The sequence below is a fragment of the Bombina bombina genome, chromosome 10 (assembly GCF_027579735.1).
Source record: "Bombina bombina isolate aBomBom1 chromosome 10, aBomBom1.pri, whole genome shotgun sequence".
NCBI lineage: Eukaryota > Metazoa > Chordata > Amphibia > Anura > Bombinatoridae > Bombina > Bombina bombina.
Genome location: NC_069508.1, coordinates 31,894,668 through 31,908,458, shown reverse-complemented (window position 1 = coordinate 31,908,458; position 13,791 = coordinate 31,894,668). Strand labels below are relative to the sequence as shown.

The 13,791-nt window shown below is 42.0% G+C and overlaps 1 protein-coding gene across 4 annotated transcripts in view; it reads right to left on the bottom strand.

Moving 5' to 3' along the window:
* Nucleotides 1–470: 470 nt before the first annotated feature.
* The window catches only part of PKN2 (protein kinase N2), a 295,753-nt gene continuing 282,432 nt past the window's right edge, over nucleotides 471–13,791 (bottom strand). For all 4 annotated transcript variants that reach the window (XM_053693918.1, XM_053693919.1, XM_053693921.1 and 1 more), the window contains exons 21-22: nucleotides 1,948–2,028; nucleotides 471–1,037 (exon numbers count right to left, since the gene is read on the bottom strand). In XM_053693918.1, the coding sequence (XP_053549893.1) occupies nucleotides 834–1,037; nucleotides 1,948–2,028 (285 nt within the window). In that variant the 3' untranslated portion in view covers nucleotides 471–833. The remainder of the gene's footprint in view (nucleotides 1,038–1,947; nucleotides 2,029–13,791) is intronic.

Genomic DNA, 13,791 nt, shown 5'->3' with positions numbered 1-13,791 from the left:
ACAATAAAAGTTAAGCTTTACCTACAAATCTAGTGCCATTATATATATATATATATATATATATATATATATATATATATATATATATATATATATATATATATATATATATATATATATATATATATATATATATATATATATACACACACACACACATATACACACATATACACACACAAAAAAAGTAAATTGTACTCATTTTCTGCACTTAAGCAACTTAAAAGGAAGATTAAACACTAAATACATTTTATAAGCTTAGTGTTGAGGTCATCACCCACATCACTCTCTAGTCAGGAGTAAAACCATGTAGCAACTTTCCTCTGCAGTGAAACCTAGGTTCCAAAATAGCCACACCCATATTTAGAGGGAGGTACATGCAATGTATTTAGTGTTTAATGTCCCTTTAAGAATTTGTCAATTAAATGTATATAGTGAAATTTTAACCTTTACAAATTCAAAGCAAAGGCTAAGTACACACAGATTTTACAGCATCATGAAGTAGACGAACACAAAAGAGGTACAGATAAAAATATTATGGCCAAGGATGACATGGCCAAATTTTCTTGATTTCATGTTGATCATAGGTAAATTGCTTTCCAGTGCTCAGTTAAAAAAATAAACGGGCGAGGGCACGTCATACGTTGTAAGTGGCCGCTTTTAGAAAAGTTTATATTTTTTTTTTTTAAAAAAGTACTTTAAAAAGAATCTTCATGTGATTTAAAAAATAAAATAATCCAGAACTGAAGTTGGCACAAAGAGGTTAAAAGAATTGTTTCTTATTTTACTTCTCTCGTCAGCCAGTTCACTCCAGTTTCACAGTGTCTTGGTTCTCAACACCAATCTGCAATGTAGTCAAAATCTCGGAACGCTTCCTGCTCTTCCTCGGACAGCAACCGTGGCTCCCTAGGAGGAGTTAAAATCGGAGCTTCTGAGGTAAATTCATCATCAAAATTGCTAACATCTTCACGCCCTTTGATTGTCGGTACAAATGGAGGCTTTACTTTCTTTGCCAGCAGAGCAGTCCAATCAATATGCTGTAAAACCATTGAGAGAGAGAGATTTATTTAAGATGATATATTCTTACCCTAATAAATAAAGGGACATCAGAGTAAACAAATAAAACATATTAAAAAAGCAATAGGTCAAGCCTTGGTGTGTACAAATGAACAACTGCCAAAGGACAGCTGTCATTCTTGGGTCTTATGAGCACAATACCCGAGACAACAGCTCCTACTGAGCATGTGCAAGAGTTCAAAGGTCATATATGTGATAAGGGACAGGGTATAGCTATAGGAGTCTCAAATGTCTCAATTAAGAATGGGCTAACACTTCTAAGGGCTCCTCGGGCTCTGCAGTCAGTGATGAGGCTACAGAGGGGACTGATTCCCCTCTCTGTGTGCACCTTCCCGGCTGAAAAGTCCTTTACAATATGGTGGCATGATTCTCAAAATGGCTGTAAAAATGTTGCAATACTGAAAAACCTACAACCATATTTGTACAGGAAGATTGCACAAGAGTGTATCCTCTGGCACAGACCAACCAAGAGAGAAGCAGCCCCATTTTTACCAATTTGGCCAGCAATTTAAACTTCTGCTGATTGCTTACACCCATAAAGGCTAAACTGGGGGGGGCTTCCACAGCCTGTGGCCCAGTGAGGTCTTATTACACCTCTGGGATATGGAATGAAAGGAGACACAAATTTGTCCAGAAAAAAAACACACAAGCTGGTTGCTTCAAATTTAATGTCATTGCCTTTTTTAAATTATGTATTTGTTGGTTATGTCATTTTACTCTATTTAAATAGCCCTTTAATTAAACTTAAGCAGGAAATATGAGTAGACTTGATGGGCCTCATCCATCGTCCAAATCTAGGTCTCTATAAACAGCAAGTGCATTTAAAAAAAATGTAACCACACATTAATGAACTGAAAAATATTTACGTACTCTGAAGAACGGATGCTTTTTAACATCTTCTGCATCTTTTTCACTTGCTCCAAGACGCCTCTCTGGATTTCTCCTCAGCAGCTTAATAAAAAAACAAACATAAAGGCTATTACATCTATTCAGTGTTTTCATTCTCAGCCTCCAAATGTACTATATTATTAATAGCCTGTTGTGGATAATGGTACTCCAGCACTTGGGTTTCACAATCAATTAAAAACTAAAAATCTAAAAAGTATATCCAGTATTAATAACTAAGAAAAATCATCCATTTGCAAACCCCAAAGCTAATGAGGTATTACTCAAACCCAGGAGACGTCTGCATTATGCAGTTATTAACAGTGTTTATCACATAATTTTGTTCTTGCTAATTTATGGCTCCCAAAACATCAATAAACCATTACATGGAGCATCATGAATTGTGGGTAAAATGATTTGATAAAATCCACTTTGTTTAAGCTTCAGAAACTTCATTTTGGTTTTACAAAATGCAAACACAGTACAGTCAAAGCACTTAGATTGGCTTCATACATTATAGTGCAGAAGTGAAGCAATTACATTTAAATAGCAAAGAACAAAATGTATGCTTCTCTGATAAATGTATTTATTTCCGGACATGGAGAGTTCACAACGTCATTCCAATTAGTAGTGAGATATTTAACTCCTGGCCAGCAGGAGGAAGCAAATAGCACCCCAGCAAAGCTGTTAAGTGTAACTGCCTTACCCATAACCCGCAGTCATTCAGCCAAAGGAAATTGAAAATGAATTAACACAAGGTTGAGAAAGTGCCTGAGGTATACAGAAAAAAAACTGCCAAATTATAATGAGAAAAGAGGGCTCGTGGACTCTCCATGTCCAGAAAGAAATACATTTATCAGGTAAGCATACATTTTGATTTCTTTCCAATGAAATGGAGAGTCCACAACGTCATTCCAATTACTAGTGGGAACCAATACCCAAGCTAGAGGACACGGAATGAACAGAGAGGGAGAGAAAAAAGGCAGAAGGACCTAAACAGAAGGCACCACCACTTGAAGAACCTTTCTCCCAAAAGAAGCCTCGGCCGAGGCAAAAGTATCAAATTTGTAGAATTTTGAAAAAGTATGCAGCGAGGACCATGTTGCTGCCTTGCAAATCTGTTCCACAGAAGCTTCCTTTTTGAAAGCCCAAGAAGAGAACAGAAAAGAATGACCCTTTGCTTTACAGAAAAAAAGGGCAGAAGATTGCCGAAAATCTTTAGTAGCTTTTAAGTAAAGTTATGCAAAAGACGTTCCTTTTGAGAAGGATTAGGACAAAAGGAAGGAACACCAATTTCCTGATTAATGTTTCAATCCGATACTACCTTTGGGAGAAAACCCAATTTAGTACGAAGGACCGCCTTATCTGCATTAAAAATAAGGTAGGGGGAATCACACTGCAGAGCTGAGAGCTCAGATATGCTGTGAGCAGAAGAAATGGCCACAAGAAACAAAACTTTCCAGGATAACAGTTTAATAACAACATGCATTGGCTCAAACGGAGCCTGTTGCAAAACTTTAAGAACTAAATTAAGGCTCCACGGGGGAGCAACAGGTTTAAACACAGGACTGATTCTAACTAGGGCCTGTACAAAGGCTTAAACATCTGGTAGGTCTGACAGATGTTTGTGCAAAAGGATAGATAACGCAGAAATCTGACCCTATAAAGTACTAACCGATAAACCCTTATCCAGGCCTTCCTGAAGAAAAGAAAATCCAGGGAATCCTCACCGGCTCCATACAAGCAATCACTCGTGGAAGGAGAGCAAACAGAGGAAATGGATAAGTCAGAGAAAACCTCCAAGGAACCGCTAGAGCATCTATCAGAACTGCCTGAGGATCTCTTGACCTTGAACTGTAATTTGGAACCTTGGCGTTGTGGCGGGACACCATCAGATCCAACTCTGGAACCCCCCACTTGCGGAATATCTGTGAGAACACTTCCAGATGGAGAGGCCACTCCTCGGGATGAAAGGTTTGTCTGCTCATAAAATCTGCTTCCCAAGTTGTCCACTCCTGGATTGTGGATGGCAGATAGACTATCGTGGGCTTCTGCCCATTGCAGAATGCGAGTCACCTCCTTCACTGAGGTGATGTCAGATTGAAATCTGATAAACCCGGACCAATGACAGTTGAGGCCATGCTGATAGGGCATTGAAGATAGCTCTCAACTCCAAGATGTTTATGGGAAGAGAGGACTCTTCCCAAGACCACAGGCCCTGAGCCTTCAGAGGGCCCCAAACAGCTCCCCAGCCTGACAGGCTGGCGTCCGCAGTCACAATTTCCCAGGAAGGTCTCAGAAAGCAAGTGCCCCGAGACAGATGTGCCTGTGACACCCACCACGAGAGAGTCTCTTGTTAGAGGGTCCAGATTTATCCTCTGAGATAAATCCGAATGATCTTCGTTCCATTGACGGAGCATACAAAGCTGCAGCGGTCGTAGATGGAACGAGCAAAAGGAATGATGTCCATGGATGCCACCATCAGACCAATCACCTCCATGCATTGGGCCACATATGGACAAAAAGCAGACTGGAGAGAAAGGCAAGAAGCAAGAATCTCGTCTTTTCTGACCTCCGTCAGAAAAATCTTCATGGACAGGGAATATATTATAGTCCCTAGGAAATACACTTTGGTAGATGGAACAAGATAACACTTCTCCAAATTTACCTTCCACCCATGGGAATGTAGAAAGGACAACAGCATCTATGTATGAGATTTGGCAAGTTGAAAAGATGACGCCTGAACCAGGATGTCATCTAGATAAGGCGCTACAGCAATTCCCTGGGATCTGATCACAGCCAAAAGCGCTCCCAGAACCTTTGTGAATATTCTGGGAGCCATGGCCAGACCAAATGGATGTGCAACAAATTGGAAGTGCTTGTCCAGAAATGCAAACCTCAGATACTGATGGTGTTCCCTGTAAATGGGAACATGAAGGTATGCGTCCTTCAGGTCTATAGTTGTCATAAACTGACTTTCCAGTATCAAAGGAAGAATAAAACTAATAGTTTTCATCTTGAAGGACAGAACCCTGAGGAATTTGTTGAGACACTTGAGGTCTAGAATGGGCCGAAAATGTTCCTCCTTTTTGGAACCACAAATTGATTTGAATAGAATCCTAGACCCTGTTCTGCGAGAGGGACAGGAACAATAACACCCAGAGAGTATAGGTCTTTTACACAGTTTAAGAAGGCCTCCTTTATTTGGTTTGAGGACAGGCTTGACAGGAGAAACCTGCCCTTTAGAGGGTAAGACTTGAATCACATTCTGTAACCCTGGGATACTATGTCCACGCCCAAGGGTCTGGGACATCGCGTATCCAGGCTTGACAAAAAAGAGAAAGCCTGCCCCCCCACCAGATCCACTGGAATCGGGGGTGGAACCTTCATGCTGATTTAGAGTCAGCAGAAGGCTTCTTTTGTTTTCCCTTGTTCCAGGGCTGGTTGGATTTCCAAGATCATCTGGCTTAGAAGAGGAGGACTATTGTCCCTTAAAGTAACGAAAGGAATGAAAATTTGAGGTCTGACGACCTATAGGTCTATTTTTCTTGTCCTGAAGTAGGAAAGATCCCTTTCCATCTGTAATCTCTGAAATGATCTCTGCCAGACCAGGTCTAAACAGAGTTTTCCCTTGTAAGGTAAAGCCAAGAGCTTGGCCTTAGAGACATCGGCCGGCAAAGATTTTAACCACAGCCCTGCGGGCTAGAACCGTGAAGCTAGACATCTTGGCTCCCAGATGAATTATCTGCATATTGGCATCACAGATAAAGGTATTGGCCAATTTGAGAGCTTTGATCCTATCTTGGATCTCCTCTACTGTAGTTTCCTGAGTAATAAGATCAGACAATGCATCACACCAATAAGATGCAGCTCCCGCAACCGTAGCAATACTCGCTGCTGGTTGCCACTGTAACCCTTGATGGATATACATCTTTTTTAAGTAAGCCTCTAGCTTCTTGTCCATTGGGTCCTTTAAGGAGCAACTATCCTCTATAGGAATGGTATTTCTCTTGGCAAGAGAAGAAATAGCCCCTTCTACTTTAGTAATAGTGCACCATGAGTCACGAATAGAGTCAGCAAAAGGAAGCATCTTAAAAACAGGGGGAGGGGAAAAAAGGAACCCCTAGCTTATCCTATCCCGGAGCAATAATTTCAGACATCTTCCTTGGAACAGAAAAATCCTCCTCAGAAGGTAGGGAATCAGACTCTATCCAATTTAGAAGACTTTGTGGGGTTGACAGCAGACGTCTAAAGTAGCTAGAACCTCCTTCAATAGTAACCGGAGGTGTTCAAGCTTAAATCTAAAATTAACCTCTTCAGATTCTGAAGATTTGTCTGCTAAAGTGTCAGTCTGAGATCTCACCCTCAGAAGCTTCTGAAGTATTCTACTCAGACATCTGAGCAAGAGTGGCTAATGCAGTCCTAGAGTCAGAAACCTTAGTATTAGGCAAATGTTTAGATTTTCTTACGCTTACCCAATGCAGGGAAAGCTAACAAAGCCGCATGTACTGCAGAAGAAACCTGAGCGGCAAAATCTCTAGGGAAATAAACACCCCCAGGTGGATGAGAGGACACAGAAGGCACAGTATGAGAAACAACTAAGACTTGGGACGTCTGAGGAGAAAGCGGAGGCATGTCATGCACATCAGAATCCTGCAAGACACTTGGCTCAGAGAGGACAATTTTTTCTTTGCATTTTAAAGTTTTTGCTAAACAGGATCAACAAAAACATAATTTATGCTTACCTGATAAATTCCTTTCTTCTGTTGTGTGATCAGTCCACGGGTCATCATTACTTCTGGGATATAACTCCTCCCCAACAGGAAATGCAAGAGGATTCACCCAGCAGAGCCGATATAGCTCCTCCCCTCTACGTCAGTCCCAGTCATTCGACCAAGAATCAACGAGAAAGGAGTAACCAAGGGTGAAGTGGTGACTGGAGTATAATTTAAAAGATATTTACCTGCCTTAAAAACAGGGCGGGCCGTGGACTGATCACACAACAGAAGAAAGGAATTTATCAGGTAAGCATAAATTATGTTTTCTTCTGTTATGTGTGATCAGTCCACGGGTCATCATTACTTCTGGGATACCAATACCAAAGCAAAAGTACACGGATGACGGGAGGGATAGGCAGGCTCTTTATACAGAAGGAACCACTGCCTGAAGAACCTTTCTCCCAAAAATAGCCTCCGAAGAAGCAAAAGTGTCAAATTTGTAAAATTTGGAAAAAGTATGAAGCGAAGACCAAGTTGCAGCCTTGCAAATCTGTTCAACAGAGGCCTCATTCTTAAAGGCCCAAGTGGAAGCCACAGCTCTAGTGGAATGAGCTGTAATTCTTTCAGGAGGCTGCTGTCCAGCAGTCTCATAGGCTAAACGTATTATGTTACGAAGCCAAAAAGAGAGAGAGGTAGCAGAAGCTTTTTGACCTCTCCTCTGTCCAGAATAAACGACAAACAGGGAAGAAGTTTGACGAAACTCTTTAGTTGCCTGCAAGTAGAACTTGAGAGCACGAACTACATCCAGATTGTGTAGAAGACGTTCCTTCTTTGAAGAAGGATTTGGACACAAGGATGGAACAACAATCTCTTGATTGATATTCCTGTTAGTAACTACCTTAGGTAAGAACCCAGGTTTAGTACGCAGAACTACCTTGTCTGAGTGAAAAATCAGATAAGGAGAATCACAATGTAATGCTGATAACTCAGAGACTCTTCGAGCAGAGGAAATAGCCATTAAAAACAGAACTTTCCAAGATAACAATTTTATATCAATGGAATGAAGGGGTTCAAACGGAACACCCTGTAAAACGTTAAGAACTAAGTTTAAACTCCATGGTGGAGCAACAGCTTTAAACACAGGCTTGATCCTAGCTAAAGCCTGACAAAAGGCCTGGACGTCTGGATTTTCTGACAGACGCCTGTGTAACAAGATGGACAGAGCTGAAATCTGTCCCTTTAATGAACTAGCCGATAAACCCTTTTCTAAGCCCTCTTGTAGAAAGGACAAGATCCTAGAGATCCTAACCTTACTCCAGGAGTAACGTTTGGATTCACACCAGTATAGGTATTTACGCCATATTTTATGGTAAATCTTTCTGGTAACAGGCTTCCTGGCCTGTATCAGGGTATCAATAACCGACTCAGAAAAACCACGTTTTGATAAAATCAAGCGTTCAATTTCCAAGCAGTCAGTTTCAGAGAAGTTAGATTTTGATGTTTGAACGGACCCTGTATCAGAAGGTCCTGTCTTAGAGGTAGAGACCAAGGCGGACAGGATGACATGTCCACTAGATCTGCATACCAAGTCCTGCGTGGCCATGCAGGTGCTATTAGAATCACTGATGCTCTCTCCTGTTTGATTTTGGCAATCAATCGAGGAAGCAGCGGGAAGGGTGGAAACACATAAGCCATCCTGAAGTTCCAAGGTGCTGTCAAAGCATCTATCAGAACCGCTCCCGGATCCCTGGATCTGGACCCGTAGTGAGGAAGTTTGGCGTTCTGGCGAGACGCCATGAGATCTATCTCTGGTTTGCCCCAACGTCGAAGTATTTGGGCAAAGACCTCCGGATGAAGTTCCCACTCCCCCGGATGAAAAGTCTGGCGACTCAAGAAATCCGCCTCCCAGTTCTCCACTCCCGGGATGTGGATTGCTGACAGGTGGCAAGAGTGAGACTCTGCCCATCGAATTATCTTTGATACTTCCATCATTGCTAGGGAGCTTTTTGTCCCTCCCTGATGGTTGATGTAAGCTACAGTCGTAATATTGTCCGACTGAAACCTGATGAACCCCCGAGTTGTTAATTGGGGCCAAGCCAGAAGGGCATTGAGAACTGCTCTCAATTCCAGAATGTTTATTGGAAGGAGACTCTCCTCCTGATTCCATAATCCCTGAGCCTTCAGAGAATTCCAGACAGCGCCCCAACCTAGTAGGCTGGCGTCTGTTGTTACAATTGTCCAGTCTGGCCTGCTGAATGGCATCCCCCTGGACAGGTGTGGCCGATGAAGCCACCATAGAAGAGAATTTCTGGTCTCTTGATTCAGATTCAGAGTAGGGGACAAATCTGAGTAATCCCCATTCCACTGACTTAGCATGCATAATTGCAGCGGTCTGAGGTGTAGGCGTGCAAAAGGTACTATGTCCATTGCCGCTACCATTAAGCCGATCACCTCCATGCATTGAGCTACTGACGGGTGTTGAATGGAATGAAGGACACGGCATGCATCTTGAAGTTTTGTTAACCTGTCCTCTGTCAGGTAAATCTTCATTTCTACAGAATCTATAAGAGTCCCCAAGAATGGAACTCTTGTGAGAGGAAAAAGAGAACTCTTCTTTTCGTTCACTTTCCATCCATGCGACCTTAGAAATGCCAGAACTAACTCTGTATGAGACTTGGCAGTTTGAAAGCTTGAAGCCTGTATTAGAATGTCGTCTAGATACGGAGCTACCGAAATCCCTCGCGGTCTTAGTACCGCCAGGAGGGCACCTAGAATCTTTGTGAAGATTCTTGGGGCCGTAGCCAATCCGAATGGAAGAGCTACAAACTGGTAGTGCCTGTCTAGGAAGGCAAACCGTAGATACCGGTGATGATCTTTGTGGATCGGTATGTGAAGGTAAGCATCTTTTAAATCCACTGTGGTCATGTACTGACCCTTTTGGATCATGGGCAAGATTGTCCGAATAGTTTCCATTTTGAACGATGGAACTCTTAGGAATTTGTTTAGAATCTTTAAATCTAAGATTGGTCTGAAGGTTCCCTCTTTTTTGGGAACCACAAACAGGTTTGAGTAGAACCCTTGTCCTTGTTCCGACCGCGGAACCGGATGGATCACTCCCATTAATAACAGATCTTGTACACAGCGTAGAAACGCTTCTTTCTTTATCTGGTTTGTTGACAATCTTGACAGATGAAATCTCCCTCTTGGGGGAGATAATTTGAAGTCTAGAAGGTATCCCTGAGATATGATCTCTAGCGCCCAGGGATCCTGAACATCTCTTACCCAGGCCTGGGCGAAGAGAGAAAGTCTGCCCCCCACTAGATCCGGTCCCGGATCGGGGGCTCTCGGTTCATGCTGTCTTTGGGGCAGCAGCAGGTTTCCTGGCCTGTTTGCCCTTGTTCCAGGACTGGTTGGGCTTCCAGCCTTGCCTGTAACGAGCAACAGCTCCTTCCTGTTTTGGTGCAGTGGAGGTTGATGCTGCTCCTGTTTTGAAATTCCGAAAGGGACGAAAATTAGCCTGTCTAGCCTTAGCTTTGGCTTTGTCTTGAGGTAGGGCGTGGCCCTTACCTCCTGTAATGTCAGCGATAATTTCTTTCAAACCGGGCCCAAATAAGGACTGCCCCTTGAAAGGTATATTAAGTAATTTGGACTTAGAAGTAACATCAGCTGACCAGGATTTTAGCCACAGTGCCCTACGTGCCTGTATGGCGAATCCTGAGTTCTTAGCCGTAAGTTTGGTTAAATGTACTACGGCCTCCGAAATGAATGAATTAGCTAGTTTAAGGACTCTAAGCCTGTCCATAATGTCGTCTAGCGTATATGAACTAAGGTTCTCTTCCAGAGACTCAATCCAAAATGCTGCCGCAGCCGTAATCGGCGCGATACATGCAAGGGGTTGCAAAATAAAACCTTGTTGAACAAACATTTTCTTAAGGTAACCCTCCAATTTTTTATCCATTGGATCTGAAAATGCACAGCTATCCTCCACCGGGATAGTGGTACGCTTAGCTAGAGTAGAAACTGCTCCCTCCACCTTAGGGACCGTTTGCCATAAGTCCCGAGTGGTGGCGTCTATTGGAAACATCTTTCTAAATATTGGAGGGGGTGAGAACGGCACACCGGGTCTATCCCACTCCTTAGTAACAATTTCAGTTAATCTCTTAGGTATAGGAAAAACGTCAGTACTCGCCGGTACCGCAAAGTATTTATCCAACCTACATAGTTTCTCTGGTATTGCAACGGTGTTACAATCATTGAGAGCTGCTAAGACCTCCCCTAGTAATACACGGAGGTTCTCCAATTTAAATTTAAAATTTGAAATATCTGAATCCAATCTGTTTGGATCAGAACCGTCACCCACAGAATGAAGCTCTCCGTCCTCATGCTCTGCAAGCTGTGACGCAGTATCAGACATGGCCCTAGTATTGTCAGCGCACTCTGTTCTCACCCCAGAGTGATCACGCTTGCCTCTTAGCTCAGGTAATTTAGACAAAACTTCAGTCATAACAGTAGCCATATCTTGTAATGTTATCTGTAATGGCCGCCCAGATGTACTAGGCGCCATAATATCACGCACCTCCCGGGCGGGAGATGCAGGTACTGCCGCGTGAGGCGAGTTAGTCGGCATAACTCTCCCCTCGCAGATTGGTGAAATTTGTTCACATTGTACAGATTGACTTTTATTTAAAGTAGCATCAATACAGTTAGTACATAAATTTCTATTGGGCTCCACCTTGGCATTGGAACAAATGACACAGATATCCTCTGAGTCAGACATGTTTAACACACTAGCAATAACTTGCAACCTGGTTATAGTCTTTTTTAGCAAAAACGTACTGTGCCTCAAAGAGGTACTTAAACGATTAAAGATTAAATGACAGTTGAGATAATATACTGAGAACAGTTATAGCATCAACTTTAAAACAACACAACTTTTAGCAAAGGTTTTGTTCCCATTAGTAAGATAACATAACTAAATTTGACATAAAAATTACTGAGTAACGTCTTTATCCACAGTCAATATAAAAAATTCTCACAGCTCTGCTGAGAGAATGTACCTCCCTTCAAGAAGTTTGAAGACCCCTGAGATCTGTCAGAGATGAACCGGATCATGCAGGAAAAAATAATAGCTGACTGGAAATTGTTGATGCGTAGCAAAGAGCGCCAAAAACGGCCCCTCCCTCTCACACACAGCAGTGAAGAGAAACGAAACTGTCATAATTCAAAATAAACTACTGCCAAGTGGAAAATAAAGCCCAAACATTTATTTACTCAGTACCTCAGCAGTGTAAACGATTCTACATTCCAGCAAAAACGTTTAACATGATATAATACTTATTAAAAAGATTAGTGACCTTTAACAAAGTAGTTCCGGTGAAGTACCATTCCCAGAATACTGAAGTGTATACATACATGTCATTATAACGGTATAGCAGGATTTTCTCATCAATTCCATTCAGAAAATAAAAACTGCTACATACCTCAATGCAGATTCATCTGCCCCTGTCCCCTGATCTGAAGCTTTTACCTCCCTCAGATGGCCGAGAACAGCAATATGATCTTAACTACTCCGGTTAAAATCATAGCAAAAACTCTGGTAGATTCTTCCTCAAAGTCTGCCAGAGAAGTAATAACACGCTCCGGTGCTATTATAAAATAACAAACTTTTGATTGAAGTCATAAAAACTAAGTATAATCACCATAGTCCTCTCACACATCCTATCTAGTCGTTGGGTGCAAGAGAATGACTGGGACTGACGTAGAGGGGAGGAGCTATATCGGCTCTGCTGGGTGAATCCTCTTGCATTTCCTGTTGGGGAGGAGTTATATCCCAGAAGTAATGATGACCCGTGGACTGATCACACATAACAGAAGAAACTGCATAGGTAGGGCAATCTGGTTGTCTAAACAAAGCAAACATCTATCCATAGAGATAGATTGATCATGATCTGTATCTATAGTCTAGAATAATGGTCCCACAAGCAATGTGCAGATATAGAATTATAATGCAAAAATAAAAACTTTAATCCTTCAGAAAAGTATTAAATTTTAATTAGTAAATATGAAATACTACAATCTATTTTAAATTTAACTTTAAACAACTGCCTCAGATGCCTGAGGCTCCTATCGGCCAGAAAAAGTCCCACTAGTAAGAGAAAACTCTCTAGAAGGGATTTCCTCCTCTGGGTATCCGCTGAACTGATTAACAGAAGCCGATTCAGAAAATGTCCAAGCAGAGTCAAAGACGGCTGCACTAACTTTATAACCGCTCCATAAAAGATGAAGTACGGTCTCAGAAAATAAACTAAAAAGAGCGCGAAAAACAGCTAAGGTATTAAAACCGTTAAACTGAATATAAGGTAATCCGGTAGCCCAATAATGTCAAATAAAAATGTAAGCCTCTAAGCTAAAAGCATAATTAAATGGGAGGTAACCAATAAAGAACTCCTTTACTGTTAACCCCTAAACTCCCCTGGCCAAGTGAAACTCCTCATATGAACTGACCTTACTCATACAAATACCCAAGTGCCACATCCTTACTATGACTCCTTAACTAATAAGGACTATTAAGTCCCAAATGAAGGATCTGAAAAGAGGATTAACCTCGTAAGTGCTGCTATCCTTCTGTACCTAGAAGGCAAAAGTACTTACCTTAGATCCAATTGCATGATAGATGCTGAGCCTTAGGTGTGGCAGGCGCTTCACTCCCTGTTATAGACCTGTAGGAAAAGAAAGAACAGAGTAACCAACTCTGGCTTTCTGCAAAGGGGTAGCAAAGTGTTAAAAGTAAAGCAAAGACTTCCTCGCCGCCTTTTAACTGCTAAAAGCAACCACTACTCTTACTCAAGAGATTGACATGGACACAGCTAGACCCCAATCCTTGCTTGCAGGGAAAAGTACCCATAAAAGGATTAAAATCTTCAGACACCAGCTTTGCACAACCTCCAAAGAGAATGACTGGGGGTTATGGGTAAGGCAGTTACACTTAACAGACTTGCTGGGGTGCTCTTTGCCTCCTCCTGCTGGAGTTGAATATCCCACTAGTAATTGGAATGATGCTGTGGACTCTCCATGTCATAGGAAAGAAAGAAGGTTCTTCAAATTACTTTGT